Source organism: Loxodonta africana, chromosome 10, assembly GCF_030014295.1.
Source record: "Loxodonta africana isolate mLoxAfr1 chromosome 10, mLoxAfr1.hap2, whole genome shotgun sequence".
NCBI lineage: Eukaryota > Metazoa > Chordata > Mammalia > Proboscidea > Elephantidae > Loxodonta > Loxodonta africana.
Window position 1 is genome coordinate 20,660,230 of NC_087351.1, and position 17,131 is coordinate 20,677,360.

A 17,131-nucleotide genomic window follows, 5' to 3' on the forward strand; every position below is an offset into this window, starting at 1 on the left:
ATGACCTCTATTTCTTTGAGCTTTTAAGTGAAAAGATTAATGAATAATTTTTTTCCTCATAGCTAGGAGAATGACTTAACACACGCTTTTTTTCTTGAATACTCATTGTATTTTAAGTAAATTACTCTGCTTCAAGAAGACTTCCTAAATGAGACACAGTTCATTTATAGTTTTCAAAGCATGATGCAATACTGTATGTTTATTTTTTTAAGTTGTATATTTTTTCTTTATTTTCAGGAAAAAGAAGAAGTAGAGGGAATATCAGTAGGTGCTATACTTTCTGACTATCAACGTGTTCGAGTAGAAAATGTGTAAGAGAACACTAATTTGTTCTGTATCTTGAACATATATGTATTTTAAGAACATGCGCAAAGGAAAATGAGTAATTTTATCCAAACAATAAGTAAATGTGATATTCTGCATGCCCAATGGAACCAAATTTATGTATTTGCCAAAGTAACAAAAGCCTCACATTTACTTTTTTCCCGCCCTTAGATTATACGTGAGAGTTCCTTAACTTAATATAACCAAAAAACCCGTTGCCATCGCCTCGATTCCAACTCATGGTGACCGTACAGGACAGAGTAGAACTGCCCCATAGGGTTTCCAAGGAGTGACCGGCAGATTTCAACTGCCGACCTTTTGGTTAGCAGCTGAGCTCTTCTTAACCACTGTACCACCAGGGCTGCTAACTTACTGTAAGGAAAAAATATATTTATAATAAAAAATTGAGATAAAATTTGAAAACTAAAAAATATCTTAAGTATTTTCTTATTTGATTTCATATACCTTATTAATCTCTTTTAATTCATCATCATTTGTACTACAGATAAGGAAAGTACTAATATTTTAAAGGAAATAAAAAAGGCTTATTGAAGGAATGAATCTGTTTGGTTCATAGAATTCAGATATTGGCCAAAAATATTCATTAGTTTGAAATACTTCTATAGATAGCCATTCAACTTTCAAGGAATTTTTAAATTGTTGTTCCACCATCTTCCCTCCGTGGGATGTAACACTAATAAAAAAATTAATCTGTATCTACAAATACCAAAATGGTAAATTCTGTTGACACATTCTGAAATCATAAGAACAAATGATAATAGTGATTATTTAATGTTGACTTAGAAAAACACCACCTGAATTAATTTATTTTTCATTTTTAGCTTATCATTGGGACAAATAAAATACATTCATTAGAGATTTTCCACATAATTATATTAGCAAAAAAAAAAAAAAACTGTGGCCTCCAAAATTAATCTTGAGCACAACTTGACTTGGAAATAAGTTATATTTTCCATTCAGAAGATAAATGGAATTGAGGTGAGGGTCGTATTTATGTAGTAGTTTCATATTATTAGCAAAGAAGTGTTATATTGACTGTGTCATTGAAAACGTGTATTAATAAACTTGAAAATATGTTTTATGTGATTTGTATTTATTTTCTGATACATTCCAGAATGGACTTAAGGCAGTTAAAATATAAACCAAAAAAACCAAACCCGTTGCTGTTGAGTTGATTCCGACTCATAGCGATCCTATAGGACAGAGTAGAACTGCGCCATAGAGTTTCCAAGGAGTGCCTGGCAGATTTGAACTGCTGACCCTTTGGTTAGCAGCCGTAGCACTTAACCGCTGCGCCACCAGGGTTTCCAGTTAAAATATACAGAACATTAAAACCAATTGAAGGGAAGGCAGATTAAATTACAGTCAAGTGAAGGGAAGCATAATGGTTTCACAGTTAGGGGTATATCAGAATCTCTGGAGAATGGAAGTTGGAAGTGGGGCAGGAGATCAAGCATGTGTGTTTTGTAAAACCTCTGCTTCCCTTGTGCTGCTTCCATTTGAGCACAACTTATCTACACTTGGGATGGCCTCCATGCCCCTTAAGCTATACATTAGATATAATATTATTCTCAGCAAGTTTGGAATGCCAATGAATTTTAGGTTGTATTCTCTGAAAATTATTTAGTTTACAGATCTATATTTTGGAATAAATTCAAACCCATGTGGTTTAATAGATAGCCAAAATGAAGATAGGACTGACATCTGTGAAAGTTAAAAAAAAACAAATGGGGATGTGCTCCTGATTAGGAGGTTGTCTTATGTCTGCATGAAGGTGGCCCACGGCAAAGCCATGTGTGTAGGCAAGGGTTTCCTCAAAACTCAGTCTAAGGGTTGAGATACCCAAGTTCTATACCATAGACCGTATCTGCAATAATACTATCCTTGAAATTTTTAAAAAGACATGTTACTGGGAGTCAGTTAGTCTCCAAACTCAGTTTTGAATTAGCCTACCCCAATTTGTGATTTGTGTATCATCATTATATTTTCAAAATATGAAGAGTTTAATAGACATCACAAGATCAAATGCAGCATTGCTTTACAGAGGAAATGTTTTTGAGCTATGGTATGAGGAATTTAAATAGGTAAAAATTTTTGACTAGAGTTTAAATTAATTAGTCGAAAGGTTATGATGATTAGTGTATCTCAAAGCAAGAACTAAGGATTTTGCAGTAGGCGCAAGCAGGAATAAAGTTTTATTTTTTCAATTAAAAAATTTTAGTAGCTAACAAAAGGGTAGCAAGGCTAGTGTAATTAGTAGGCATTAAACAGTAGCGAGAGGACAGCAAGAATTGTAATGTACATGTCACATGGGTAGTTTAAGTTTTATTGTGTTTGTATTCATAAACTGTCTCAGCATTGCTTTAGGTGATCTGGAATGTGCATAGAAAAATTATATAAAACAATCTCTGTAGTGAGGAAGGGTTTAGCTTCTTTGGAAGTCCGTGTATATGTACAGTAAAAACAAATAGTGATATCTTTAAGACCATGTGTGCGTAAAGGCCACCACTTCTCTGTCAGTTGGTCATGCTCTAGTATCTTTTGTGTTGCTCTGATGCTAGAAGCTATACCACCAGTATTTCAGATACCAGCAGGGTCACCCATGGTGGACAGGTTTCAGTGGAGCTTTTAGACTAAGACAGACTAGGAAAAAGGACCTGATGATCTAGCTCCAAAAAAAAAAAAATCACCCAGTGAGAACCTTTTAGATAGCAATGGAAGATTATCTGATATAGTGCTGGAAGAAGAGCCCCTCAGGTTGGAAGGCAAGTGCTGCCTCCTCTCAAAGTAGACGTGGGTGGAATTATATTTCAGAAACTTCATTTGTTGATGTGGCATGGCTCAAAATGAGAAGAAACAGCCGCAGACATCCATTAGTAATCGGAAGTGGAAGGAACGTATGAAGTATGAAGCAAGGAAAATTGGAAGTTATTAAAAATGAAATGAAAGATCAATATCCTAGGCATTAGTGAGCTGAAATGGGCTGGCATTGGACATTTTGAATCAGACAATCATATAATTTAATGTGCCAGGGCTGACAAATTGCTGCGTTGTATTCTTGGCGCAAAAAAAAAAAAAATTCAAGATCTATCCTGAGGTACAGCGCTGTCAATGATAAGATAATATCTATATGCCTACAAGGAAAACCAGTTAACACAACTATTATTCAAATTTATGCACAAACCACTTATGCCAAAAATGAAGAAATAGAAGAATTTTACCAACTTATGTAGTTTGAAATTGATCATAAATGCAATCAAGATGCATTGATAATTGCTGACGATTGGAATGTAAAAGTTGAAAACAAAGAAGATTCAGTAGTTGGAAAACATGGCTTTGGTAATAGAAATGATGCCAGAGATTGCATGATAGAATTCTGGAAGACCAACAACTTATTCATTGAAAATATTTTTTTTGCCAACATAAATGGCAACTATACACATGGACTTTACTAGATGGAATACACAGGAATCAAATCGACTACATTTGTGGAAAGCGACCACAGAGAAGTTCAATATCATCAGTCAGAACAAGGCCAGGGGCTGACTGCAGAACACACCATCAATTGCTAATATGCAAGTTCAAGTTGAAGCTGAAGAAAATTAAAACAAGTCCACAAGAGCCAAGGATACAAACCTGAGTTTATCCCACCTGAATTTCAAGACCATCTCAAGAATAGATTTGATGCATTGAACACTAATAACCAAGGACCAGAGGAGTTGTGGGATAACATCAAGGACATCATACATGAAGAAAGTAAAAGGTCATTAAAAAGTCAGAAAAGAAAGAACGAAATGGATGTCAGAAGAGACTTTGAAACTTGCTCTTGAACTTAGTGCAGTTAAAGCAAACAGAAGAAATGATGAAATAAAAGAGCTGAAAAGATTTCAAAGGGCAGCTCAAGAAGAAAAGTAAAGTATTATAATAACATGTGCAAAGACTTGGAGATAGAAAACCAAAAGGGAAGAACACACTCAGCATTTCTCAAGCTGAAAGAACTGAAGAAATAATTCAAGCCTCAAGTTTCTATATTGAAGGACTCTACGGGGAAAATACTGAAGGACACAGGAAGCGTCGAAAGAAGATGGGAGGAATATACAGAGTCGCTGTACCAAAAAGAATCGGTCAGCATCAGCCATTTCAGGGGGTGGCATATGTATGATCAAGAACCAATGGTACGGAGGAAGAAGTCCAAGCTGCAGTGAAGACATTGGCAAAAAAACGAGGTACCAGGAATTGACGGAATACCAATTGAGATGTTTCAACAAACAAGTGCAATGCTGCAAGTGCTCACTCACCTACACCAAGACATTTGGAAGACAGCTACCTGGTCAACTGACTGGAGGAGATCCATATTTGTGCCCATTCCAAAGAAAGGCGATCCAATGGAAAGTGGAAATTATCAACAACATCATTTATATCGCATGCAGTGAAATTTTGACGGGCATAATTCAAAATGGTTGCAGCAGTGCATCAACAAGTATCGGCCAGAAATTCAAGCTGGAAGAGGGTGTGGGATGAAGACTGTCATTGCTGATGTCAGATGGATTTTGGCTGAAAGCAGAGAATACCAGAAAGATGTTCACCTGTATCTTATTGACTGTGTAAACCATTAAACCGTGTGGGTCATAACAAATTATAGGTATCATTGAGAATAATGAAAATTCCAGAACACTTTGTCGTGCTCATGAAGATCCTGTACATAGACCAAGAAGCAGTCATGTGAACAGAACAAAGGAATACTGCACGGTTTAAAATCAGAAAAGGGTAGTAGTTAAGGCTACTGGTTAAGGCAAGCCTACTAGTGAAGCATACTAGTACGGCAAAGGTACTAGTTAAGACTACTAGTTCAGGCAAGGCAACTAGTTAAGGGTCCTAATTAAGGCAAGGCTACTAGTTCCGGTTAGTAGTCAGGCTAGGGTACTAGTTCAGATGACTAATTTAGGGTACTTGTCAAGGCAAAGGTACTCTTCAAGGCTAGTTGTCTAGGCTACTGATATATGCCACTAGTCTTGCCGACTAGTCCAGCTGACTAGTCTAGGCTACCACTCTAGCCTTCTCTTGTCTACTATACTGTAGTCTGCTTTCGTCTACCCTAGTCTACCCTATCATAAACTACCCTACCCTAACCTTTTCTAATCTATTCGATTTGATTCGTTTCAAAGCATTTCGATGCTTGTGGACGCGATTACGCTTGAATCGGCTCGATTCGGCTCGATTCGGCACCATCAGCTCGATTCAGCTCGATTTGGCTCCAATCGCTTCGATTCAGCTCGTTTCGGCTCGATTCGACTGGGTTCAGCCTTATTCGGCCCTATTCGGCTCGATTCGACTCTTTTCTACCTGTTTGTCTCTATGCGACTCCATTTTCACTCCATTCTACTCTATTCTGTTCTACCCTACCCTGCCTTACTCTAATCTATTCTCATGGATTCCATTCGACGCGATTCGAAACAATTTGACGCCATTCATCTTGTTTTGTTGCCATTTGGCTCGATTCGCCTAGAATTGGCTCTCTTCAGCCATATCCTGAACTATTTTACTCTATTCAACTCTATTTGACTCAATTCTACTCTACTCTTCTCTACTTTTCTCTGCTGTACCCTACTCTACTATATTCTGTTCTTTCTATTCTGTACTGTTCCATTCTATTCTGTTCTACCCTGCCAGCCACTCCCCTCCCCTTCTCTAATCTATTTCATTCGATTTCACACATTTCCACGCGATTCGACGCGATTGGGCTTGAGTCAGCTCGATTCACTTCGAATCAGCTCAATTTGGCTCCAATTCACTCCATTCGGCTCGATTTGGCTCAAATTGCGTCGATTCTGCTGGATTCTGCTCAATTAGGCCTTCTTTGGCCCTATTTGGCCCTATTCTGCTCTAGTCGACTCTTTTCGTCTCTATTCTAAGCATTTCACACCATTCTACACTATTCTGCTCTACCCTAACCTACACCACTCTAATTTGCTCTAATGGATTCGACGCGATTCCTCGCAATTCGTCTCCATTCGGCTCTATTCGACTCTACTCTATTAGACTCTAGTCTACTCTATTGTACTCTAGTCTACTCTTCTCTATTGTATTGTTTCTGTTCTATTCTACTCTATTCTACCCTACCCTATGCTACCCAACTCTAATCTATTCTAATCCATTGGATTGGATTCGATTCAACCCATTTCGACGCGATTCGCCTCAATTTGGCTCTGTTCAAATCTCTTCTACTCTACTCTATTCCCCTCTACTCTACTCTTCTGTATTTGTTCTGTATTGCTCTATTCTGTTCTGTTCTGTTCTCTTCTATTCTGTTTTATTCTATTCTACTCTATTCTACCCTGCCCTACCCTACCATACTGAACCTCCCCTACTGTAATCGATTCAATTCGATTCGACGAATTTGGACGCGATTCGGGTCGAATCAGTTCCATTCGTGTCCGTTCGGCTCCATTTGGCTCGAATAGTGTCGATCCGGCTTGATTAGGCTCGATTTGGCTCCATTAGGCTCGATTCACTGGATTCGCCTCCTTTTGGCTCAATTCAGCTTGATTCGGTCCTCCTCGGCCCTATTCAGCACTCTTCTGCTCTGTTCAGCTCTTTTCTACTCTATTTGACTCCATTCGGTTCCATTGCACAGGATTTTACCCCATTCTACTCCTCCCTACTCTGATTTCATGGAATTGATTCGATGGGATTCTACGTGGTTTGTCTTGTTTCATCTCCATTTGGCTCGATTCGACTCTGTTCTACTCTACTCTATTCCGCTCTGCTCTACCCTTTTCTACTCTATTCTGTTGTATTCTTTCTATTCTCTTCTACTGTGTTCGATTCTATTTTAACTCTATTCTATCCTGCCCTATTCTAATCTATTCTACTGGATTCGATTCCATGCATTTCAATGTGATTCAGCTCAACTCGGCTCCATTGCGCTCCATTCATCCCCCTTCAGCTCAAATCATTTCGATTCAGCTGTAATCGGCTCCATTCGGCTCTAGTCAGCTCTATTCGGCTCTATGAGACTCTACTCAACGCTATTATCTCTTTTCGACTCCGTTAGACTCCATTAACTCCATTCTACACCATTCTACTCCATCCTTCTCTATTCTATTGTATTGTACTCTAATCTACTCTAGTCTATTCTAATCGATTGGATGTGATTTGACTTGAATCGATGGGATTCAATGCGAATCGATGGGATTCAATGCAATTCGATGGGATCTGACGCGATATGGCACGATTCCGCAGGATTTGGCGCGATTCGCCTTGATTTCTATCGCTTCGGCTCTTTTTGGCTCTATATGGGTGTATTTGGCTCTATTTGGCAATACTCAACTCGATTCTTCTCTACTCTTCTCTACTCTACAGTACTTGACCCTATTCTATTCTTTCAGTTCTGTTCTGTTCTATCCTGTTCTGTGCTACTGCATTCTATTCTAGCCTACCCTACCCTAACTTACCCTACCCTAATCTCTTCTATTCTGTTCAACACTCTTGAACGGGATTCAACCTGACTTGGGCCATATCAGCTCGATTCAGCTCCTTACTGTGCCATCAACTCGATTCGGTTCTGATCGGCTCTTTTCCACTCTATTTTGTCTTTTCAGCACTATTCGATTCTATTTGACTCTAGTCTATTCTTTCTGTTCTGTTCTATTCTACTCTACCCTACCTTTCCCTAACCTGACCTGCCCTACACTAATCTATTTGATTTGATTCGACACATTTCAATCCGATTCTACATGATTCGTCTCGACTCACCTAGAATTTGGTCGATTCAGCTGCCTTCAGCTCTGTTCGGCTCTATCCAACTCTATTAGACTCTATTCTATTGGACTCGTCTCTACTTAATTGTATTCTATTGTTTCTGTTGTGTTCTACTCTAACCTCTCCTACCCTACTCTACTCTAATCGACGATTCTATGCATTTGAACACAATTCCATGTCATTAGGCTTGAATCGGCTTGATTTAGCTCAATTTGCCTTGAATTGGGTCAATTCGGCTCGATTCTGCTCGATTCAGCATAATTAGGCTCGTTCCAACCTTATTCGGCCGTGTACGGCTCTAGTCAACACTTTTCTAATTCATTCGTCTCTATTTGGCTCCATTCAACACCATTTCACACCATTCTACTCTCTTCAACTCCATTCTACACTATTCTACTCTATTCTATTCTGTTCTACTCTGCGCTACTCTAATCTATTGTAATTGACTCAAGTCATCGTGATTTGTCTCTTTTCCAATCCATTCGACTCGATCCAGCTCGAATTCGATCTGTTCATCTATATTCTGCACTATTCGACTCTGACTATTTTACTCTACTCAACTCTACTCCATTCTACTCTTTGCATTCTCTTCTCTTCTACTCTATTCTAGTTTTCTGTGCCCTACCCTACTGAACCCCAGCCTATCTTACACTACTCTAATCTGTTCAATTGAATTCGATTCCATTCAGTTCGACCCCATTTGACACAATTGGACGGGATTTGGTGAGATTCCACGAGATTTGACGAGTTTTGGTAGGATTTGATGGAATTCGACGAGATTCGCTGCAATCGGATGTGATTAGGTGCGATTTGGCTCGGCTCATTTTGTTTGTCTCTATTTGGCTCGTTCCAGCTCCATTCGGCTGCATTCAGATCAAATCTGGTCGAGTTGACTCGATTTGGCTCAGTTCGGCTCTATTCGGTGCTATTCAGCTCTATTCAACTCTTCTCTACTCTATTCATCTCTCTTCGATTCCATTTGGCTCCATTCCACACCATTCTACACTATTCTATTCTACAGAACCCTATCCCACCCTGCTGTATCCTAATCTAGTCTCTTCTTTTCTATTCTGTTTTATTCTATTCTCATTTGCTATTTTCTCCTTTCCATCCTATGCTATTCTACCATACCCTACACTAAACTAACCTATCCTGACCTATGCTCTTCTATTCTATTTTCTCTCTTCCACCGTATGCTACCCTACCCTATGCTACCCCACTGTACCATACCCTACTCCATAGGGGTACTCAATAAGAGTACTAATTAGGCTGTCTGTTGGGTGGAGCCAAGATGGCGGACTAGGCAGATGCTACCTCGGATCCCTCTTACAACAAAGACACGGAAAAACAAGTGAATCAATCGCATACATAACAATCTACGAACCCTGAACAACAAACACAGATTTAGAGACGGAGAACAAACTAATACGGGGAAGCAGCGATTGTTTCCAGAGCCTGGAGCCAGCGTACCAGTCAGGTACGGCACAAGCACAGAGACCTGCTCCACCCCCCTGAACTAACCCCGGGAGGGGGACCAGCCGGTTCCACGGGCGGCGTGGGACGCAGCCAGTAGGAGAAGTCCCCGGGAGGCAGTGACTGGTCTTGGAGCAGAAAGAGCAGCATCTGAGCCGGGGAACTGTCCCGCACGGATTTGGACTGGACACAGGCGGCTTCATTAACATCTGAATAGCCTGAGCCAGAGGGAGAACTCTGATAGGGATCTGACTGCATTTTTTTTTTAGCGGATATTCTGGAAAAACTAGTTTCCCAGTGATGGCTCGGAGACAACAATCCATATCAAACCACTTAAAGAAGCAGACCGTGACAGCTTCTCCAACCCCCCAAACAAAAGAATCAAAATCTTTCCCAAATGAAGATACAATCTTGGAATTATCAGATACAGAATATAAAAAACTAATTTACAGAATGCTTAATGATATCACAAATGAAATTAGGATAACTGCAGAAAAAGCCAAGGAACACACTGATAAAACTGTTGAAGAACTCAAAAAGATTGTTCAAGAACATAGTGGAAAAATTAATAAGTTGCAAGAATCCATAGAGAGACAGCATGTAGAAATCCAAAAGATTAACAATAAAATAACAGAATTAGACAACGCACTAGGTAGTCAGAGGAGCAGACTCGAGCAATTAGAATGCAGACTGGGACATCTGGAGGACCAGGGAATCAACACCAACATAGCTGAAAAAAAATCAGATAAAAGAATTAAAAAAAATGAAGAAACCCTAAGAATTATGTGGGACTCTATCAAGAAGGATAACCTGCGGGTGATTGGAGTCCCAGAATAGGGAGGGGGGACAGAAAACACAGAGAAAATAGTTGAAGAACTCCTGACACAAAACTTCCCTGACATCATGAAAGACGAAAGGATATCTATCCAAGACGCTCATCGAACCCCATTCAAGATTGATCCAAAAAGAAAAACACCAAGACATATTATCATCAAACTCACCAAAACCAAAGATAAACAGAAAATTTTAAAAGCAGCCAGGGAGAAAAGAAAGGTTTCCTTCAAGGGAGAATCAATAAGAATAAGTTCAGACTACTCAGCAGAAACCACGCAGGCAAGAAGGGAATGGGACGACATATACAGAACACTGAAGGAGAAAAACTGCCAGCCAAGGATCATATATCCAGCAAAACTCTCTCTGAAATATGAAGGCGAAATTAAGATATTTACAGACAAACACAAGTTTAGAGAATTTGCAAAAACCAAACCAAAGCTACAAGAAATACTAAAGGATATTGTTTGGTCAGAGAACCAATAATATCAGATATCAGCACAACACAAGGTCGCAAAACAGATCGTCCTGATATCAACTCAAATAGGGAAATCACAAAAACAAACAAATTAAGATTAATTAAAAAAAATACACATAACAGGGAATCATGGAAGTCAATAGGTAAAAGATCACAATAATCAAAAAGAGGGACTAAATACAGGAGGCATTGAACTGCCATATGGAGAGTGATACAAGGCGATATAGAACCATACAAGTTAGGTTTTTACTTAGAAAAATAGGGGTAAATAATAAGGTAACCACAAAAAGGTATAACAACTCTATAACTCGATAAAAACCAAGAAAAACGTAACGACTCAACTAACATAAAGTCAAGCACTATGAAAATGAGGATCTCACAATTTACTAAGAAAAACGCCTCAGCACAAAAAAGTATGTGGAAAAATAAAATTGTCAACAACACACATAAAAAGGCATCAAAATGACAGCACTAAAAACTTATTTATCTATAATTACCCTGAATGTAAATGGACTAAATGCACCAATAAAGAGAGAGTCACAGACTGGATAAAGAAACACGATCCATCTATATGCTGCCTACAAGAGACACACCTTAGACTTAGAGACACAAACAAACTAAAACTCAAAGGATGGAAAAAGTATATCAAGCAAACAATAAGCAAAAAAGAAGAGGAGTAGCAATATTAATTTCTGACAAAATGGACTTTAGACTTAAATCCACCACAAAGGATAAAGAAGGACACTATATAATGATAAAAGGGACAATTGATCAGGAAGACATAACCATATTAAATATTTACGCACCCAATGACAGGGCTGCAAGATACATAAATCAAATTTTAACAGAATTGAAAAGCGAGATAGATACCTCCACAATTATAGTAGGAGACTTCAACACACCACTTTCGGAGAAGGACAGGACATCCAGTAAGAAGCTCAACAGAGACACGGAAGATCTAATTACAACAATCAACCAACTTGACCTCATTGACTTATACAGAACTCTCCACCCAACTGCTGCAAAATATACTTTTTTTTCTAGCGCACATGGAACATTCTCTAGAATAGACCACATATTAGGTCATAAAACAAACCTTTGCAGAGTCCAAAACATCGAAATATTACAAAGCATCTTCTCAGACCACAAGGCAATAAAACTAGAGATCAATAACAGAAAAACTAGGGAAAAGAAATCAAATACTTGGAAAATGAACAACACCCTCCTGAAAAAAGACTGGGTTATAGAAGACATCAAGGAGGGAATAAGGAAATTCATAGAAAGCAATGACAATGAAAATACTTCCTATCAAAACCTCTGGGACACAGCAAAAGCAGTGCTCAGAGGCCAATTTATATCAATAAATGCACACATACAAAAAGAAGAAAGAGCCAAAATCAGAGAACTGTCCCTACAACTTGAACAAATAGAAAGTGAGCAACAAAAGAATCCATCAGGCACCAGAAGAAAACAAATAATAAAAATTAGAGCTGAACTAAATGAATTAGAGAACAGAAAAACAATCGAAAGAATTAACAAAGCCAAAAGCTGGTTCTTTGAAAAAATTAACAAAATTGATAAACCATTGGCTAGACTGACTAAAGAAATACAGGAAAGGAAACAAATAACCCGAGTAAGAAACGAGAAGGACCACATCACAACAGAACCAACTGAAATTAAAAGAATCATTTCAGATTATTATGAAAAATTGTACTCTAACAAATTTGAAAACCTAGAAGAAATGGATGAATTCCTGGAAAAACACTACCTACCTAAACTAACACATTCAGAAGTAGAACAACTAAATAGACCCATAACAAAAAAAGAGATTGAAACGGTAATCAAAAAACTCCCAACAAAAAAAAGCCCTGGCCCGGACGGCTTCACTGCAGAGTTCTACCAAACTTTCAGAGAAGAGTTAACACCACTACTACTAAAGGTATTCCAAAGCATAGAAAATGACGGAATACTACCCAACTCATTCTATGAAGCCACCATCTCCCTGATACCAAAACCAGGTAAAGACATTACAAAAAAAGAAAATTATAGACCTATATCCCTCATGAACATTGGTGCAAAAATCCTCAACAAAATTCTAGCCAATGGAATCCAACAACACATCAAAAAAATAATTCACCCTGATCAAGTGGGATTTATACCAGGTATGCAAGGCTGGTTTAACATCAGAAAAACCGTTAATGTAATCCATCACATAAATAAAACAAAAGACAAAAACCACATGATCTTATCAATTGATGCAGAAAAGGCATTTGACAAAGTCCAACACCCATTTATGATAAAAACTCTTACCAAAATAGGAATTGAAGGAAAATTCCTCAACATAATAAAGGGCATCTATGCAAAGCCAACAGCCAATATCACTCTAAATGGAGAGAACCTGAAAGCATTTCCCTTGAGAACGGGAACCAGACAAGGATGCCCTTTATCACCGCTCTTATTCAACATCGTGTTGGAAGTCTTAGCCAGGGCAATTAGGCTAGACAAAGAAATAAAAGGTATCCGGATTGGCAAGGAAGAAGTAAAGTTATCACTATTTGCAGATGACATGATTATATACACAGAAAACCCTAAGGAATCCTCCAGAAAACTACTGAAACTAATAGAAGAGTTTGGCAGAGTCTCAGGTTATAAAATAAACATACAAAAATCACTTGGATTCCTCTACATCAACAAAAAGAACACCGAAGAGGAAATAACCAAATCAATACCATTCACAGTAGCCCCCAAGAAGATAAGATACTTAGGAATAAATCTTACCAAGGATGTAAAAGACCTATACAAAGAAAACTACAAAGCTTTACTACAAGAAATTCAAAAGGACATACTTAAGTGGAAAAACATACCTTGCTCATGGATAGGAAGACTTAACATAGTAAAAATGTCTATTCTACCAAAAGCCATCTATACATTTAACGCACTTCCGATCCAAATTCCAATGTCATATTTTAAGGGGATAGAGAAACCAATCACCAATTTCATATGGAAGGGAAAGAAGCCCCGGATAAGCAAAGCACTACTGAAAAAGAAGAAGAAAGTGGGAGGCCTCACCTTACCTGACTTCAGAACCTATTATACAGCCACAGTAGTCAAAACAGCCTGGTATTGGTACAACAACAGACACATAGACCAATGGAACAGAATTGAGAACCCAGACATAGATCCATCCACGTATGAGCAGCTGATATTTGACAAAGGACCAGTGTCAATTAACTGGGGAAAAGATAGCCTTTTTAACAAATGGTGCTGGCATAACTGGATATCCATTTGCAAAAAAATGAAACAGGACCCATACCTCACACCATGCACAAAAACTAACTCCAAGTGGATCAAAGACCTAAACATAAAGACTAAAACGATAAAGATCATGGAAGAAAAAATTGGGACAACCCTAGGAGCCCTAATACAAGGTATAAACAGAATACAAAACATTACCAAAAATGATGAAGAGAAATCCGATAACTGGGAGCTCCTAAAAATCAAACAGCTATGGTCATCTAAAGACTTCACCAAAAGAGTAAAAAGACCACCTACAGATTGGGAAAGAATTTTCAGCTATGACATCTCTGACCAGCGCCTGATCTCTAAAATCTACATGATTCTGTCAAAACTCAACCACAAAAAGACAAACAACCCAATCAAGAAGTGGGCAAAGGATATGAACACACATTTCACTAAGGAAGATACTCAGGCAGCCAACAGAAACATGAGAAAATGCTCTCGATCATTAGCCATTAGAGAATTGCAAATTAAAACTGTGATGAGATTCCATCTCACACCAGCAAGGCTGGCATTAATCCAAAAAACACAAAATAATAAATGTTGGAGAGGCTGCGGAGAGATTGGAACTCTCATACACTGCTGGTGGGAATGTAAAATGGTACAACCACTTTGGAAATCTATCTGGCATTATCTTAAAAAGTTAGAAATAGAACTACCATACAACCCAGAAATCCCACTCCTAGGAATATACCCTAGAGATAGAAGAGCCTTCATACAAACAGATATATGCACACCCATGTTTATTGCAGCTCTGTTTACAATAGCAAAAAGTTGGAAGCAACCAAGGTGTCCATCAACGGATGAATGGGTAAATAAATTGTGGTATATTCACACAATGGAATACTATGCATCGATAAAGAACAGTGACGAATCTCTGAAACGTTCCATAACATGGAGGAACCTGGAAGGCATTATGCTGAGCAAAATTAGTCAGAGGCAAAAGGACAAATATTGTATAAGACCACTATTATAAGATCTTGAGAAATAGTAAACCTGAGAAGAACACATACTTTTGTGGTTACGAGGAGGGGAGGGAAGGAGGGTGGGAGAGGGTTTTTTATTAATTAATCAGTAGATAAGAACTGCTTTAGGTGAAGGGAAAGACAACACTCAATACATGGAAGGTCAGCTCAATTGGACTGGACCAAAAGCAAAGAAATTTCCGGGATAAAATGAATGCTTCAAAGGTCAGCGGAGCAAGCGCGGGGGTCTGGGGAACATGGTTTGCAGGGACTTCTAAGTCAATTGGCAAAATAATTCTATTATGAAATCATTCTGCATCCCACTTTGAAATGTGGCGTCTGGGGTCTTAAATGCTAACAAGCGGCCATCTAAGATGCAGCAATTGGTCTCAACCCACCTGGAGCAAAGGAAAATGAAGAACACCAAGGCCACACGACAACTAAGAGCCCAAGAGACAGAAAGGGCCACATGAACCAGAGACCTACATCATCCTGAGACCAGAAGAACTAGTTGGTGCCCGGCCACAATCGATGACTGCCCTGACAGGGAGCACAGCAGAGGACCCCTGAGGGAGCAGGAGATCAGAGGGATGCAGACCCCAAATTCTCATAAAAAGACCAAACTTAATGGTCTGACTGAGACTGGAGGAATGCCGGCGGCCATGCTCCCCAGACCTTCTGTTGACACAGGACAGGAACCATCCCCGAAGACAACTCATCAGAAATGAAAGGGACTGGTCAGCGGATGGGAGAGAGACGCTGATGAAGAGTGAGCTAATTATATCAGGTGGACACTTGAGATTGTGTGGGCAACTCTTGTCTGGAGGGGGGATGAGAGGATAGAGAGAGAGGGAAGCAGGCAAAATTGTCAAGAAAGGAGAGACTGAAAGGGCTGACTCAAGAGGGGGAGAGTAAGTGGGAGTAGGGAGTGAGATGTATGTAAACTTATATGTGACAGACTGATTGGATTTGTAAACGTTCACTTGAAGCTTAATAAAAGTTATTAAAAAAAAAAAATCAGAAAAGGTGTGTGCCAGGTTGTATCCTTTCACCACACTTTTTCAATCTGTGTACTGAACAAAATTATGCGAGAAGCTGGACTATATGAAAAAGAAGCAGCATTAGGATTGGTGGAAGGCTCATTAACAACCTGTGATATACAGATGGCACAACCTTGGTTGCTGGGAGTGAAGAGAACTTGAAGCACTTACTGACACCCATGTACTGAGCAAATCTGCTGACAAAGACCTCTTTAAAGTATTAAAAAGCAAAGATATCACTTTGAAGACTAAGGTGCACCTGACCCAAGGTATGGTGTTTTCAGTCACCTCATATGCATGTGAAAGCTGTACAATGAATAAGAACAAAGAAGAATTGATGACTTTGAATTATGGTGTTGGTGAAGAATGTTGAATATACCACCGAGTGCCAGCAGAATGAACAAATCTGTCTCGGAAGAAGTACAGCCAGAATGCTGTACTTCATCTTATGTACTTTGGACATGTTATAACGAAGGACCAGTCCCTGGAGAAGGACATCATGCTTGTTAAAGCAGAGGGTCAGTGAAAAAGAGGAAGACCGTTAAGATGGATTGACACAGTGGCTCCAACAGTGGGCTCAAGCATAGCAATGATTGTGAGCATGGTGCAGGACTGGGCAGCATTTTGTCTTTTGTACATAGGATTTCTATGAGTTGTAACTGACTGGACTGCACCTAACAAAAACAATGTGTAAAAGACCAAACATGTGGTACATTTAGTAATTATTGGGATTCTGTAGGAGAGAGAGAGAGTGAGATCAATGTTGGCCTTAGTGGTCAGCCAGGCAACCTACTAGGGATGATGGCTTTTAGAGTCAAGTTCTTGGTTTGAAATCTGATCTTAGCCATTTCCTGTTTGACTAGGGCAAGTCACTTGAGTTTGACTGCCATTTATTGAATATCTATTTAATCCAGGCATTTTAGTACATTCTTTATCTATTT

The 17,131-nt window shown here is 39.0% G+C and overlaps 1 protein-coding gene across 1 annotated transcript in view; it reads left to right on the forward strand.

Moving 5' to 3' along the window:
• DPH6 (diphthamine biosynthesis 6) overlaps nucleotides 1-17,131 on the forward strand; it is a 214,241-nt gene that overhangs the window by 98,866 nt on the left and 98,244 nt on the right. The window contains exon 4 of the mRNA XM_010598317.3: nucleotides 238-311. Coding sequence (XP_010596619.1) covers nucleotides 238-311 — 74 coding nt within the window. The remainder of the gene's footprint in view (nucleotides 1-237; nucleotides 312-17,131) is intronic.